General features: G+C 50.2%; 2 protein-coding genes across 2 annotated transcripts; both read left to right on the top strand.

The window, feature by feature from the left end:
• The first annotated feature begins 275 nt into the window (after positions 1-275).
• Positions 276-8687, top strand: LOC126037122 (electroneutral sodium bicarbonate exchanger 1-like). Its single transcript, XM_049797355.1, has 5 exons — positions 276-404; positions 6265-6426; positions 7142-7255; positions 7594-7755; positions 8368-8687. The coding sequence occupies exons 3-5, from the start codon at positions 7190-7192 to the stop codon at positions 8482-8484; spliced, it is 345 nt and encodes a 114-aa protein (XP_049653312.1). The 5' UTR covers positions 276-404; positions 6265-6426; positions 7142-7189; the 3' UTR covers positions 8485-8687.
• Positions 8688-10142: 1455 nt separating this feature from the next.
• Positions 10143-12020, top strand: LOC126037123 (electroneutral sodium bicarbonate exchanger 1-like). Its single transcript, XM_049797356.1, has 5 exons — positions 10143-10226; positions 10326-10463; positions 10945-11045; positions 11566-11670; positions 11941-12020. Exons 1-4 carry the CDS (start codon positions 10221-10223, stop codon positions 11651-11653), a joined length of 333 nt encoding a protein of 110 aa, XP_049653313.1. The 5' UTR covers positions 10143-10220; the 3' UTR covers positions 11654-11670; positions 11941-12020.
• Positions 12021-13102: the final 1082 nt, after the last annotated feature.

Raw genomic sequence — 13102 nt, 5'->3', positions numbered from 1 at the left:
TTCCCCCCGCAGGCCCGGCCAGCCCCGGCCCCTCCCTGCCGCCCCCGGGGCTGCGGGGGCAGCAGGGGACTGCCTGCCGCTGGTGGCTGTCCGGCGGAGGCCGGCGGGCACCGCGGAGACGTGCGGCTGTGTGTGGAGAGAAAGGAGTTTCTGCCGGCTGTCCCCGCAGGGAAGGGACCCGCAGCCGCCGGGGGTCTCCCTCCCTCCCTCCCTCCCTCCCAGCCTGGCGTGGGTGGCGGGCTGCGACACAGTCCTGCCCGGGCGTTCTTGGCAGCCCCCGGGGCAAGAGGCCCTGGAGGGAGCTTCAGGGAGGTCGGCAGTGGCGTTTCCAGAGCAGTCGCGTCCCGTTGGCTCTGCTGCTTCCTTCCCTCGGCTGGGAGAACGGAGGACGTCCTCGACAGCAGGTACCTACCTGTCGGTTGCCTGAAACCAGGAGGTTCCTAGGTTCCTAGGAGACCCTCAATTCGGACGGGACTGGGGGGGCTGCTCTTTTCCTGCCCTCTTTCACTGACCGTGAAAGCGGTCGCTTCCGAGGGGCTACTGCGCTTGCACGGGAGTGTAATGGGAGTAATGGGAGCTGTAAAAAGCGCTCCTGTTCCAGTGCCGTGCGTGGGTTTCGTGCTTCAGTGGGAAAAGAGGCTGGTTTTACTGACGGTGTTTTGAAATGTTGTTTAAAGCGTTCAGCTGAGAAGCTCTCGAGCCTCTGTAGTGGTTTAACCCCAGCCGGCAGCTAAGCCCCGCACGGCCGCTCGCTCGCTGCCCCGCAGTGGGAGGAGGGAGAGGATCGGAAGGGTGAATCAACTCGCGTGTTGGGATAAAGATGGTTTAACAAGTAAAAGCTGTGCACGCGAGCAAAGCCAAGTCAGGAATTCAGTCACTGCTTCCCATTGTCTGGCAGGTGTTTAGTTTGCAGGAAAGCAGGGTTCCATCACGCCTAACAGTTACTTGGGCATGTCCCCCCTTCCTCCTTCTTCCCCCAGTTATATTGCTGAGCGTGACATCCTGTGGTCTGGAATATCCCTTGGGTCAGTTGGGGTCAGCTGTCCCAGTTTTGTGCCCCCCCCAGCTTCTTGTGCACCCGCAGCCGACTCCCTGGTGGGGTGGGGTGAGGGGCAGAAAAGGCCTTGATGCTGTGTAAGCACTGCTTTCAGCACAAATCCAAAACGTAGCCCCGTGCAAGCTACTGTGGGGAAAATTAACTCTCTGCCAGTCAAAACCAGCACAGCCGTGGAGCTCTGTACGCAAAGTATGTCCTTCTTTCTTGGGCTGTCTGCTGGTAGCAATGTGCCTTTTGCTGGCCTGGCAATCTGGCGCTCAAGTGTGGATGTGGAAAGAGTCTTTGGAAACTCTCAGTGGCAGCAGTTGTTTGTTGTGCTCTTGGGATTTTTTCTTTCACGAGGTTCCCCTTGTGCTGCCACTCCTCTTTCCGACGTCTTTGTGACAAACCTGTCCTGTTGTTTGGAAAGAAGAGCGTGCCTCTGCTGCAGGCAGAGGGGCTGAGCAGGCCTTTTAGGATAACTGCTGCTCTCAGTTTCTAGAAGGCACTGTAGTGTCAAGCCTGAGAAAGGAGAGTGAAGGGAGAGTGTTTTAGTCTGTGGTACTGCTGGCATGCAAGGCAGAGAAAGGAAAGCGGCCTTTGGGTGTGCAGGGGACAATGAATAGGAAGGTTGTGGGAGGTAACAGTTGTGTGGTAAGGCTGCAATGGGAAGTTTGAGTTAGCAGCCAGCAAAGTAACTAAAGCACAGGGTGCTGAGCAGCCTGGTCAGCTGGGGAAGATGTAAAACAAGTGAGGAGGATGGTCCTTTAGAAGTGAAAAAGAGACTTTCCCTGAGGGTGTTGCCCTGGAGGAATCTGCTTGTGTCTGCTAGTCAGGCAGGCAGACAGAGATGATGGGCAAGTGCTTCTGTGAGTGGGCAAAACCTTGACCAGCTCAGTCGAGGAGCTCTGGAGCTTTTAGTTTGAGAGGGGACTGGGAATTGCTGGAGGCTGCGATCTGTAATAATTCCAGAAGTTTGAGGTGCTCTGAAAAAGGAGCTGGAGCTGCTTAGGTTTAAGGGTTGTATTTTTAAGCAGGTGCCTCTAGATTGGGTCCTGCTGAAGGAGTGTTCTGTAGGGCTCAAACTTGGTCTGAAACTTTATGAGTTGTTGTTGGTGTCTCAGCCTCTGATAAAAAATGAATAATGATAGTATTCATGAGTATTAATAAAAAAGCCGTGGCTCAGCATAATCTGGCTCCCTGTGTATGTTGTTGCAAGGCTGTGATCATCATCGGACAGCAGTTCAAGGTTGATGCCCTCAGAGGCTTTTGGAAAATGTTCTGAACTGTTGAGGTTAAGTCTCTTTTCAGGTGGTGGCACCCGTGCAGAAACTAGGACTGAGATCCTTTTGAGCCAGGAAAGTATCCCTGCATCAGAGGAACAGAACAGTGTCGTGGCATCCCGAAAGGGCTGTTTTCATGCCAGTGAGGTTGCAGCAGGGCTAAAATGCCATAGGCAATGACTCAAGCCTCTGCCTAGAGAGTGGTTTTATGAGTGTGAGTGAATTTGCTTTGGCAATGAGATGTGCACAGGCATTGCCAGGGCCTGGCTTTACTCTGGAAGTGACTGTTGTTAGCTGCTGCAGAATTGAAGAGACTGTGCTATGAACACCACGCCAATTAGGCTGTCTCCAGACCTGAAGCTGCATTAAATCTCGTGCCACACTAGTCTCCTTTTTCCTTTGGAGAAGTAGGCCGAGTCTTTGAAATTCTGCTGCATGACTTTATTTTGGGATGAATTGAAACGCAGTTGTTTCTTTAGCTTTGCTTATTAGCATTCTGCTGGAATAGCGTCAGATCTAGGAGGATTAACCTTCCTCCTTGTTTTGTTCTCTGTGTTGATTTTGGAGAGGAAGGTGTGTTGTCTGTCTTGTGGTGTCGTGTGGTGTTCAGAAGATGCTTGAAATGTTGCTCTTGTCTGTGACCAAGCTCTTTCCCTCAGCGTAATCCCTTTGGACAGCGCTGCCAGTAGTGTGCGTACGTTTCTGAGCAGCCTGCAGGTGTTTGATCTCCTGATGGTACAGAGAGCACTGCATTTGTTTGAGTTTGGCAGCCTGTCATCGCCCCTTGCTTTCTTCCATTCTTTCCACCCTCTTCAGCGTCCCTTCCTGAATCGTACTTTTGTGTCCCTGGTGATTCATGAAGGCTTCATGACCACAGCGTGAGTCTTGGGTGGGTGATATCTGTCCTTCTGCTGTGGCGCGCTGTGTAACTCCTTTCATTAACTTGTTCCATATTAAGCGAGGAGAGGGCCTTTCTGAAGAGGAAGGAGAGTTCTCATCTCTGACCGAGTTCTGGCTGGGGCCCCTGAATGTGGAGGATATGAGAATGGCTGCCTGCCAGACCATATACCAGAGAACACTTGCATGCCGCAATTCCTTACACTCCACCCTATTTCCTTATTTCCAAGTGACACTTGTGCGACATTTGTTTACTTCTGAATGGGTTCAGCTTTCCTTTGAGACTTTCTCTCCCTGTGCATTTTATTGTTGGCCGATACCTGGCAGTGAACAACTTTTGAGAAGCTGGCTTACAAAAGATGTAGTTAATAGTTGGGAAGCTGTGGAAGCCAGGGGACATTCTTTTAATGACGCCATTACTTTGTGGCCAAGCTTGGTGACAGCTGATGAGTTCTGTTGTTGTCATCTTCTTCCTGAGACAGAAGAAAGCCCCTGCCGTTCCCGAGGAAATGAGACCAATATACTGCCTGCTTAAAAATGCTCCTGTTAGTTAAGTTGAAACAAATCTTCAGAGTACAGTAGTAGCATTGCAAATATTATTGAAGAAAATGTGCTGATTGTAACTGATAAAGAAAATTATTGGTTAATTTCTCTTTCTGTTTCAATTTTGAAAATACTGAAAGGTATTCCTAGAAAAAGTTTCCCGTTTATAAAGCAGGAGTTTGTTGGGGCTGAATTACAGTTCCTTTGTAACTGAATTGGGTCAATATTCCGAAAAAGGGGAATATGTTTATTTTTGAAACAGGTCAATACTGCATGTGTTGTGCTGGCAAGGAGGAGGCTTCTTAAATGTAGAACTTGTTAAATTTAAAAGCACACCTCCACTCTCCATAGTATTGCTTCTATGTTAATTCAGGGTTAAGATATTCGTTCACTTCAGTTTCTGTGAATCTGTTAGGGCAGCGTGCTCTAAGGTGATGGGAGGGAGCAGGGGGAAGAAGGGGAGGAGGAAAAGCAAAATATCTGGAACCTGCTCTTCCATGACTCCTGCAAACTGTAATGTTATTTTTTTTTTTCCCAAGCCTGAAAACTGTACTTGGCGGTGGGATTGTGGCTATCTTGTTAATATTCTTCCTTCCTTTCTTGTTTTGGCCTCTCCAGGAAGCGATTCGAGTAATCCTTGGAAATCTTGATGATTTACATGCATTTTCTACAGACCACTATCTTTCTGTGTACCCTTTCTTTCCTACTTGTAAAAGAAAAGGTCCAATGACTTGTATCTGTTGGGCATTGCTTAATTTGACATTCCTGCCCAGTAGTGCGCAGATCTTTAGCTGGAGTACGACTCCTCTGAGCTTCGCAGTTTTACATTAGCTGAAGATCCTCTTCAGTTGTTGCCTTCACCAGAGAACTGATGTATGTAAAAAGAATGTTTTGCAGTGTTTTCAGATGGCCACCCCTGCGTTCCAAATCTGATTTAGCCAGAGAAAACGAACGTGCATATATAAAGTCCCAGGAAGCCCACGTAATGCGATTGCAAGGAAAGCTAGTGCGTTGTTTCAAAAGGTTAATAAAATGTAAAGCGCTCCTTACAGGCGCAGCAGCGTTGGCCCTCTAGTAGAGAAGACCGCAGTAGTTTTCTTGTAAGGTACATTAGGATTAAGTATTGTAGTTGCTGTAGTGTAAAGGGTTACGGAGAAGTTACTCTCCTGAGGCTGTTGTTGCAGAGAAAAGTAAGTTAGTGGAAGGAGAAGCCTTTTCAGTCCTAAGGTGCGTCAGTTTGTGAATCGGATCAGGCCCTTCGGCATCATCTCCTCCCGTGATTCCGAGTGCCCAGGAGTAATGAACACCCGCGTGTTTCCGCCTCCAAGGCATCCCCTTCCAGTCTCGGCAGACTGTGTTATTGCCACCCCTGGTCCTAGCAGGCAAGAACGAGATCATCCTCTTTCTCTGTCAGAAGCTGGTAGGTATGAGAGCAACTTATTCCTGTTGCTGCCAGGAAGAGAAAGTAGCCCAGAGCATCGTCAGACAGGAGGCACCCAAACAAAGGAAGCCTCGTTGTTGGTTTGCTTCGCTAAAGCGCAGCCAGTTTTGCCTGCGTGCTTGAGGAGGGTTTGATTCACGAGCTTGTATTTCTGGAACTGGGAAGTCCATCCACCTGCTCAGGCAGCACCGGGCCCTGCGGAGAACTGCAAGCTCAGAGGCCTGGCGTGATGAGTTGTCCTGCAGTCTGTGTGTCGGGCTCCTCGCTGTAGCATACCTCTTAGTTAATCGCCAGCTGTGGGAGTCCTTGAAGCCAAACTCAAACGAACAATTTCATCCCTTAAAGGAACTGACTGTGTCATCTAGGCAAATCTTGGGCTTCATCTCTGGTCCTCAGGATGCAAATGGAGTAAAAGTATTCATGTTACCTGTTTCTTCCTGAGGTCAGAGGCACGTAAGAAGGCTGCTGCCTGGCGTCACCCATTCGTGCATGCATGAGCTCCTAGGTGTGCGAACTGCACCCCCAGGAAGGAACGTCTGTAACTGTGGCGTTTGTCATGTCAATTATCTTTTGTTCTCCCATTTTGAGGAGGACTGTGAAGTGAATGTAATGACGCTAGTCCTGTGAATCCTAGTCCTTTTCAGGTTTAAAAATAATATTTAAAAGAATTACTTTTTAGTTAGGAAAGCTGATGAGGTTTTCTTCACAGGGTTGGGAGAGCCTGGCATGTTGTTTTTTGCGGGAAGATGTCAGGACTGAAGCCAGATGCAGTTAAGGAAACACAATGCTATGAATGCAAGCAACTGATGGGAGAGTGTCACCTGGATGAGTGTTTCTTGTAATGTGTTACTAGCGTATGGTGTCTCCTCACATCTCATTTCTCCGCTGTGTAGTTCGATGTGTCACTTGTTCAGCTGCTGCTGCTCATTAAATATAAATCTCCATTGGCAGGAGCAGTTACAGGGTCGTGGATCTTGGACCAAGATCCTCAAAACCCCCTAGCTATGCGAGGTTTCCCTGCCGCACGTGCACTGCCTTTGTGTCCTGACGCTCTGTTTCTCCAGGAATGTCGGTATTTGCGTGGGGAGTTTCAAGGACCTGCCTGTGGACGCGACGGCCCCTATACCCCTGACGTCTTCCTCTGGTGCTGCATCCTCTTCTTCGCCACCTTTGCCCTGTCAGGCTTCTTGAAGAAGTTTAAAACCAGCCGCCGCTTTCCAACCAGAGTAAGTAGAAGGAGGTGGCCAGCGTCCATCTCCACACTCGTTTCCCAAAATGGCTTTCCTGGAGCACTAAGCAGTATTTGCCCTGCCTTGGTCAAGCTGGGAAATGTTGGCCTTGTAGGCCAAGCTCTTCAAGAGCTTGGATGTCCCACACTCATTTCCATGAGTGCAAAATCATCATAGCGTTTCCCACATGCCTTGTGACCTGCCCCAGATTGAAGATTTTTGGGGTTTGATTTTTTTTATATGTTTTTTCTCCTCAGGTAGTAGGAAGTCAGGTTTCCAAAAGTTTTGGGGTTGGGGTTTTCGGTTTATTTTTTTCCCCCTACCTTCTGCGCATTATGTGCACGAGCGGAAAGTAGATTCGAATGAGGAGCTTCCTTTTGAGGACTAAAGGATGCCTCAGTGCCTTGTTGCCATTGTAGCTGTGAATGTAGCTGTAGTGGCAGACATCTCTTTTCTTAATTTTAATATTATTTTTAGGTTTTGACTTAAACCAACCCTTGTCGGCCTAGTTAAGCTTTTTTTATTGTCTGACCCCAGATCTCACAGGGACAAACACAGCAGCAGTAGCTAAGCAAGGGATCAGGCTGCATGTGCTCAGAGGGGTGGTGGGATTTGGTTAAGCAGCCTTAATGTTGTGGATGTCTGCAACTCTTGCATCTCACCTTAGGGCCCTGTTTGCCATGCCCCTCTCACCTCTGGTTTCTCGCCCCAGGTACGGTCCACAGTGAGCGACTTTGCTGTTTTCCTCACCATCGTCATCATGGTGCTCCTTGACTTTGTGGTTGGGATCCCATCGCCGAAGCTCCAGGTCCCCCATGCGTTCAAGGTAACAGGGTGTTTTGGCACGTGGGGGTGCCACAAGGTGATGCCGGGGCAGGGCAGGGCTGAGTCTGGAAGAGATGCTGGTGGTGTGACCATCTCCTCTTCCACCTCCAAGTGCCTTGCTTCCTCCTGGAAACGAGAAGATGGCCCCAAAACTAGATACCTACAGGGGAAGTATCTAGAGGTGCTTGCAAAGAGGAGACTGGCACTGCTGAAGCCCCCGGGAGAGGGGGACATGAAGCCAGGGCTGGGAGGTGCTCTGACACAAGGAGGGAGGGGAAAATGAAAGCCAGTGGAGTGCCTGGGCTGGGAGACAATGCTGATGTGTGGGCTTTGTTGCAGCCTACCAGAGACGACCGCGGGTGGTTCATCAACCCCATAGGACCCAACCCTTGGTGGACGGTGTTGGCTGCGCTCGTCCCAGCTCTGCTCTGCACCATCTTGATATTCATGGACCAGCAGATCAGTGCCGTTATTGTGAACAGGAAGGAGCACAAGCTGAAGGTAAGGGCCTGCGAGAGATGACCCCAGCCCCTTCTGGGCTGCAGGTCTGGGGAGAAGCTCTTATTCCCGATGCTTTCTGAAGGCATTGGTTTGGGACAAGGTCAGGCTGCGTGGCAGGATGCTCTCCTGGATTAACAATGATGCAGGGAGCAAGTGACAGGGCAGTTCAGATGAGCAACCTTTTGGAGGAGCAAATTAATCTTGGAGCAATAGAGAAGTGCGTTTTTGTTTTAAAATGGCAGCAGCAGCAGGTGTGGGGAATGAATTGTTTTGATGCGCTGCCAGGGATAACTCAGAGTCACACCTTCCTTGCAAGTGGTACAGTTTTCTTTGTGAGTGGAAAAAATGGTTTGGTGCTTTTGGGTTGTGGCTTGTTGTTTTTTGGAGAAGTATTTAATGCACAAGCTCTGCATATCCATTGTGTCTGAACTCCTGCCAGATTTTCATGCCAGGTGCTTGTGCAAATCCTGCATACACCCTTGCTTGTTTCCATTTCTTGTTTTGAATTCTGAAGAAGTTGACTTGTGCTCGAGCAGGGTTTGAGTCTGACTTGCGACGTTATCCTTGCTCTTGTGCTATGGGATGCTCTGTTTCTTGTTTTCCTGCCTGCAGAAAGGATGCGGGTACCACCTGGACCTTTTTGTGGTGGCCGTGATGCTCGGGGTGTGCTCTGTGATGGGGCTGCCCTGGTTTGTGGCTGCGAGACCGTCCTGTCCATCACCCACGTGAATAGCCTCAAAGTAGAGTCTGACTGCTCAGCTCCAGGAGAACAACCCAAGTTGCTGGGGATACGAGAGCAGAGAGTCACTGGCTTGCTGATCTTTGTGCTCATGGGCTGCTCTGTCTTCTTCACTTCTGTGTTAAAGGTGAGAGGAAAATGCAAACCACCCAACAACCGCGAGCTTGTTGGATGTTACAGACAAACAGTCCCTTCTCTGCAGGCCTGAGTAGTTAGTTGTGGAGCGGAGGAGAAGGAGGTGATCCCAACCCTTGGGGCTTGACCCACGGTGGGAATCAGCCTCAGTTAGGCTTTGCAGCCCTTCAGGCCCCCGTTTGGTGTGCTCGAGGTGAGCGAGCAACGCAACTGCTTGAATTTTTGGGTGTCTTTCAGGCCCACCCATGTTTATGGGTTACAGTTGAGCATATTCAGACCAGCACATCTGCTGTCTTTCAAACAGGCAGCCCTTTAGTGGCTGCAATTTGCTCCCCAAATGCCCGGGAGCAGCCGTTCCCAGGAGCTAAACACACTGAGGTCATCCCCGTGGTCTTCCTTGCACGTTCCTCCCACAAAGTAATCTCATCTCTAAGCTAGGAGGAGGCCTGTGGCCTTTGCCTGTTGCCCCAAGAATAGGCAGAAGTGTTTCTTCTACCGCCAGAGAATGCAGCATAGGGTAGCATGGGTGAAATCGCCTATTTTCCTCCAACCTTTCTGGAAAATAGGATTATTCTGAGGAGAGATAACTCCCAAGTTCAGCCTAAAGCAGAGCCTTAGCTCACTCGTGCGCACAAAATGGCAAAAAAATGGTTAAAATCTGACCAATCTCTAAGCCTGAATGGAAGCTGGAAAGCTTCAAGCAATTTTAGGCAGTGCCTGTGGAAGAGGGTGGTAATACGGAAAATGCAATACAGAAAAAGAAACGATTGCATTCTTTCTTTTTTTTTTCTCCCCCCCCCCCCCCCCCAGTTTATACCAATGCCTGTGCTTTATGGTGTCTTTCTCTACATGGGTGTGTCGTCGCTCAGAGGAATTCAGGTACGGACTGTTTTACAGCGTGCAGCATGTCGGCTCCCTGGTATTTTGTCTCCGTAGCAGCAGGGAAAAAAGCAATGGCATGGGAAAAACTTCTCGCAGAGCAAGCAATGAAACTCTTTTGTCTAAGAAAAAGATTGGTGGAGGCACAGGAGGTAGATAGGGCTGGGAGGACCAGGCAAGTTCAGCGCTCTCTGTTGCAGGGTTTAGGGCAGGTCAGTGTTTGGTTACGTGAAAAGCGGGGGAATTCAGTGCAAAGGGAAGGCAGTTTCTACCACTGGTGGAAATCCTCGCTGGGGGGATTCAGTGGGCCGAGAAATGCTAATAATGGAATGGCATGGAATAGTTGCCGTTTGGTGGGCAGCTCTCAGGGGCAAGCCAGTTGCTAGATGGAACGAAGGGAAAATGGGTGCTGCTCCCAGGAGGAACGCGGTGGGATCCAGGATTTCTGACGGCAAGCGAGATGCTGCAAAGTGCCTCCACGTCTCGAGAGGGCCAGAAACTTGCCGCAGTCCCAAGGTGGCAACCTTTCCCTTTTATTTTGCAGTTCTTTGATCGCTTGAAGCTGTTTTGGATGCAGGCGAAACACCAGCCGGATTTCATCTACCTGCGGCACGTGCCCTTGCGAAAGGTTCATTTCTTCACGGCGATCCAGCTGACCTGCCTCGTCCTGCTCTGGACCATCAAGGTGTCCCGTGTCGCCATCATCTTTCCCATGATGGTAAGAGCTGCCACCGCTCGGCAGCGGGGTGTTTGCAGCGTTGGAGTGAGAGGTGGCATCGTCTCTGAGCTCACCGCATCTTCCCTCTTATTCGTGAAGGTTTTGGCTCTCGTCTTTGTCCGGAAAGCGATGGATTTCTGCTTCTCAAAGCGAGAGCTCAGCTTTCTGGATGACCTTATGCCAGAAAGGAAGAAGAAGTTGGACGATGCCAGAAATGAAGCCGGAGAAGAAGACGAGGTAAGGCTTGCTGTGTCCTCGGGTCTGGACATCTCCGTGTGTCTGTGAGATTGCCTGTTTCTCTTACAGCTTGTCTGGAAACGTTGGGGGAAGATCAGCACTCAATCGAAATAGATCCCAATAGCCTGTAACTTTTGTAACCTTTGTTTCCTCAAGTAGCAGTGAGCTGAACGCTTGAATACAGGTGTAATTTTTAAAACGAGTCGTTTTTCACAAAGGTCATTATCATTATGATGATTATTATTAGATGCTGCTGCTGCTGCTGCTGCTGCTGGCAAGACTTGCTCATAATCGTGTTTTGAACACACAACCCCCCTGCCCCGAAATCTTTGGAGTGAACGGTTTCTCCCCTGCTGCACTAATACCTATAGCTGCCAAGGGGCAGAAGGGAAGGGCATACTGCTAAGTTTGTGCTGGGCATTCAGCTTATCTCCACTTTGATCAAAGACAGAGAACGTGATTTGTCCCTTTTTTACATCAGGAGTCCAGGAGCGTGATGGAAGCTGCTGCTGCTGCAAGTTCAGTTCAGCTGAACGTGGGGAAGACCAGTGACGTGGATATCCCAAAGCAAAGCAGTGACGGGTAAAGCCCCACCAAGCGCCAGGACCCCCGGCAAGATTAGCTTGAAGGTGTTTGGCAGAGTTTTCTCCACTTGCATCTTTGTGGGGCATCCCACAGAAACCAGCAGGCAGCTTGGTGGGAAAATCAAATTCGGGGGCAGGGCTGCAGGAGGCAATTGCAGGGCTCTGACCCCAAGCAGAGTGGCTGCAGCACTCGCGTTTGACCCCCAAACCTTGCCTCATCAGTGCCTTTACGGTAGCTGGAGATCCTCATACTTACACATGAGGAGTTGCAGGCGTGATCTGTACCAGCAGTGGCTTAGGAACCCGGACCGGGGCTAAGCCCCAGCAAGAGCCTTTGCACAGAGCTGTTGCTCTGCAGCTCCCCGGCTTGCCTCCCAAAACTCCTCATCCAGCAAAACCTCCCACGCTTATGCGGAGGTTTGATTCTCGGGGCTCCGCTGTTCCTCTTGCTGATGCTAATGCCCTTGGTGGCATCAGTTCCCATAATCACGGATTGCTATGTAAAATATTTATTGCAGGACTGATCCTTCTGAGATTGTTATCCTGGATGAAATGTCACAAATGACCGTATGGAAGGCTCTCACTTTGAAGACAGAAACCCTTTGAATCCAGGGAGGAAAAAGGTAAAGGATTGCACGTGAACATGACCGTGCTCCTCTGCAAGCTACGGCGCACACCTACGCTTTTCCCACGCTTTGGCCGGCAAGGCTGAGCAAACGGCCTGTCCCTGGGAACAGGCAGGGAGGACCGTGGCATGCAAACCAGCTCCTCTCTGCTGGGGTGGTCCCCCGAACAGGGCAACGTCAGCAGCAGCTGGCAGGTCTTCCACTGATGATGCTCTCCCTCTTTTTCTCTTCCCTTCGCCTTTCCCCACTCCCGCTTTTCACGTTTAGGAATCTTGACTTTGAAGGAGAGGAGTGAGAGCGTGACTCAGGGATGTGCCAACGCAGACAGAGGGAGAAAGCGCTTTGTTACAGTTGGAGGATTCCCATTAAAGCCATGCAGATGTTTTCAGTTATCCTTGGTGTGCTTCAGGCATTCAGTATCTCTAGACCAGCAAGCTGAGGGGAACGTCACAGTCACGGGGAGTTTGGTGGTGTTAAGTCTGTGTGCGTACGTGCGTGTGGGGGTGTGGGTTTGTAGTGGTAGAGGGACTGCTACTGCTTTATCATTCAGTGCTCTTCATTTAATACCCAATTCCTCCTCTTTTTTTTTTTCCTCTTTTTTCCAAATGTAAACTGGGAATGTCCAAAATAAATTTTCTGTTATATTTGATGCATTCTCCACTTTCTTCTTGATCACGACTGGGTTTTTGGTCTGGTTTGGGGTCCTGGCTTTAATTCACTCTTATGTCTCTTACTGGTACGGGAGGGATGCCCTCTGTGGCAGGGCAGCATAGAAAGCATCCAAGCAGTTGGCCTAAGGTGAAAGAAAAGCATTTGCTCCCTGCGCTCCAGTTTTACCTCTCTTGGTTGGTTTGGTTTGGGGTTTGTGTTTTTTCGCCTTGGCTCTGCCATCAGCCTGGGAGCTGCAAAATGCAGAACTGCCACCTTCTCGTCCCCTGGCTGTAAACTGCATCTAAGGGAGCACTTCAGGTATTTGATTTTGAATACACTGTATGGTCACAGGAGCGGCCAGATGAGACCTGGGGCTCTGTGTCCCTGGGCTGCCCCCTCTGTTGTTCCTCCACTTTCCTTCTGTATTGGATCTGGCTGAGTTGGAGTTCCTTTACCCCACAGCAGCCCTCGTAGTGCTGTGCTCTGTACTGGTAGCTAGAAAGCTGTTGATAACACAGCAGTGTTTTGGCCATGGCAGACAGCCAGAGCACACCCAGACACCCAGGCATCCTCCACATGGAGGCCACTTCCCACCCCGGCTGGCCAACGCAACATGCTGCCTACCTTCTTCAAGGACGTCAGCGGTTTGATGCTGACGAAGCCCATCTTGTTCTTCTGGACATGTTTCAGGAGGAAAGCATCCTTGGCCAGGTTCTCGTCAGAGAGGTGGAATTCCACCCTGGACACAACCCTCCTGGCCAGCTGCCGGTCAGGGACA

The sequence above is a fragment of the Accipiter gentilis genome, unplaced genomic scaffold (assembly GCF_929443795.1).
Source record: "Accipiter gentilis unplaced genomic scaffold, bAccGen1.1, whole genome shotgun sequence".
NCBI lineage: Eukaryota > Metazoa > Chordata > Aves > Accipitriformes > Accipitridae > Astur > Astur gentilis.
The sequence above is the reverse complement of the archived record's forward strand: the minus strand, read 5'-3'. Positions and strand labels throughout refer to the sequence as shown.

Coding starts and splice junctions, on each gene's coding strand:
- LOC126037122 (XM_049797355.1), top strand. CDS start 7,190: ATGGTGCTCCTTGACTTTGTGGTTGGGATCCCATCGCCGAAGCTCCAG. Junction 7,256..7,593: donor AGGTCCCCCATGCGTTCAAG/GTAACAGGGTGT, acceptor GCTTTGTTGCAG/CCTACCAGAGACGACCGCGG. Junction 7,756..8,367: donor GGAAGGAGCACAAGCTGAAG/GTAAGGGCCTGC, acceptor TCCTGCCTGCAG/AAAGGATGCGGGTACCACCT.
- LOC126037123 (XM_049797356.1), top strand. Junction 10,464..10,944: donor AAGCCGGAGAAGAAGACGAG/GTAAGGCTTGCT, acceptor TTTTTACATCAG/GAGTCCAGGAGCGTGATGGA. Junction 11,046..11,565: donor CCAAAGCAAAGCAGTGACGG/GTAAAGCCCCAC, acceptor TATTTATTGCAG/GACTGATCCTTCTGAGATTG.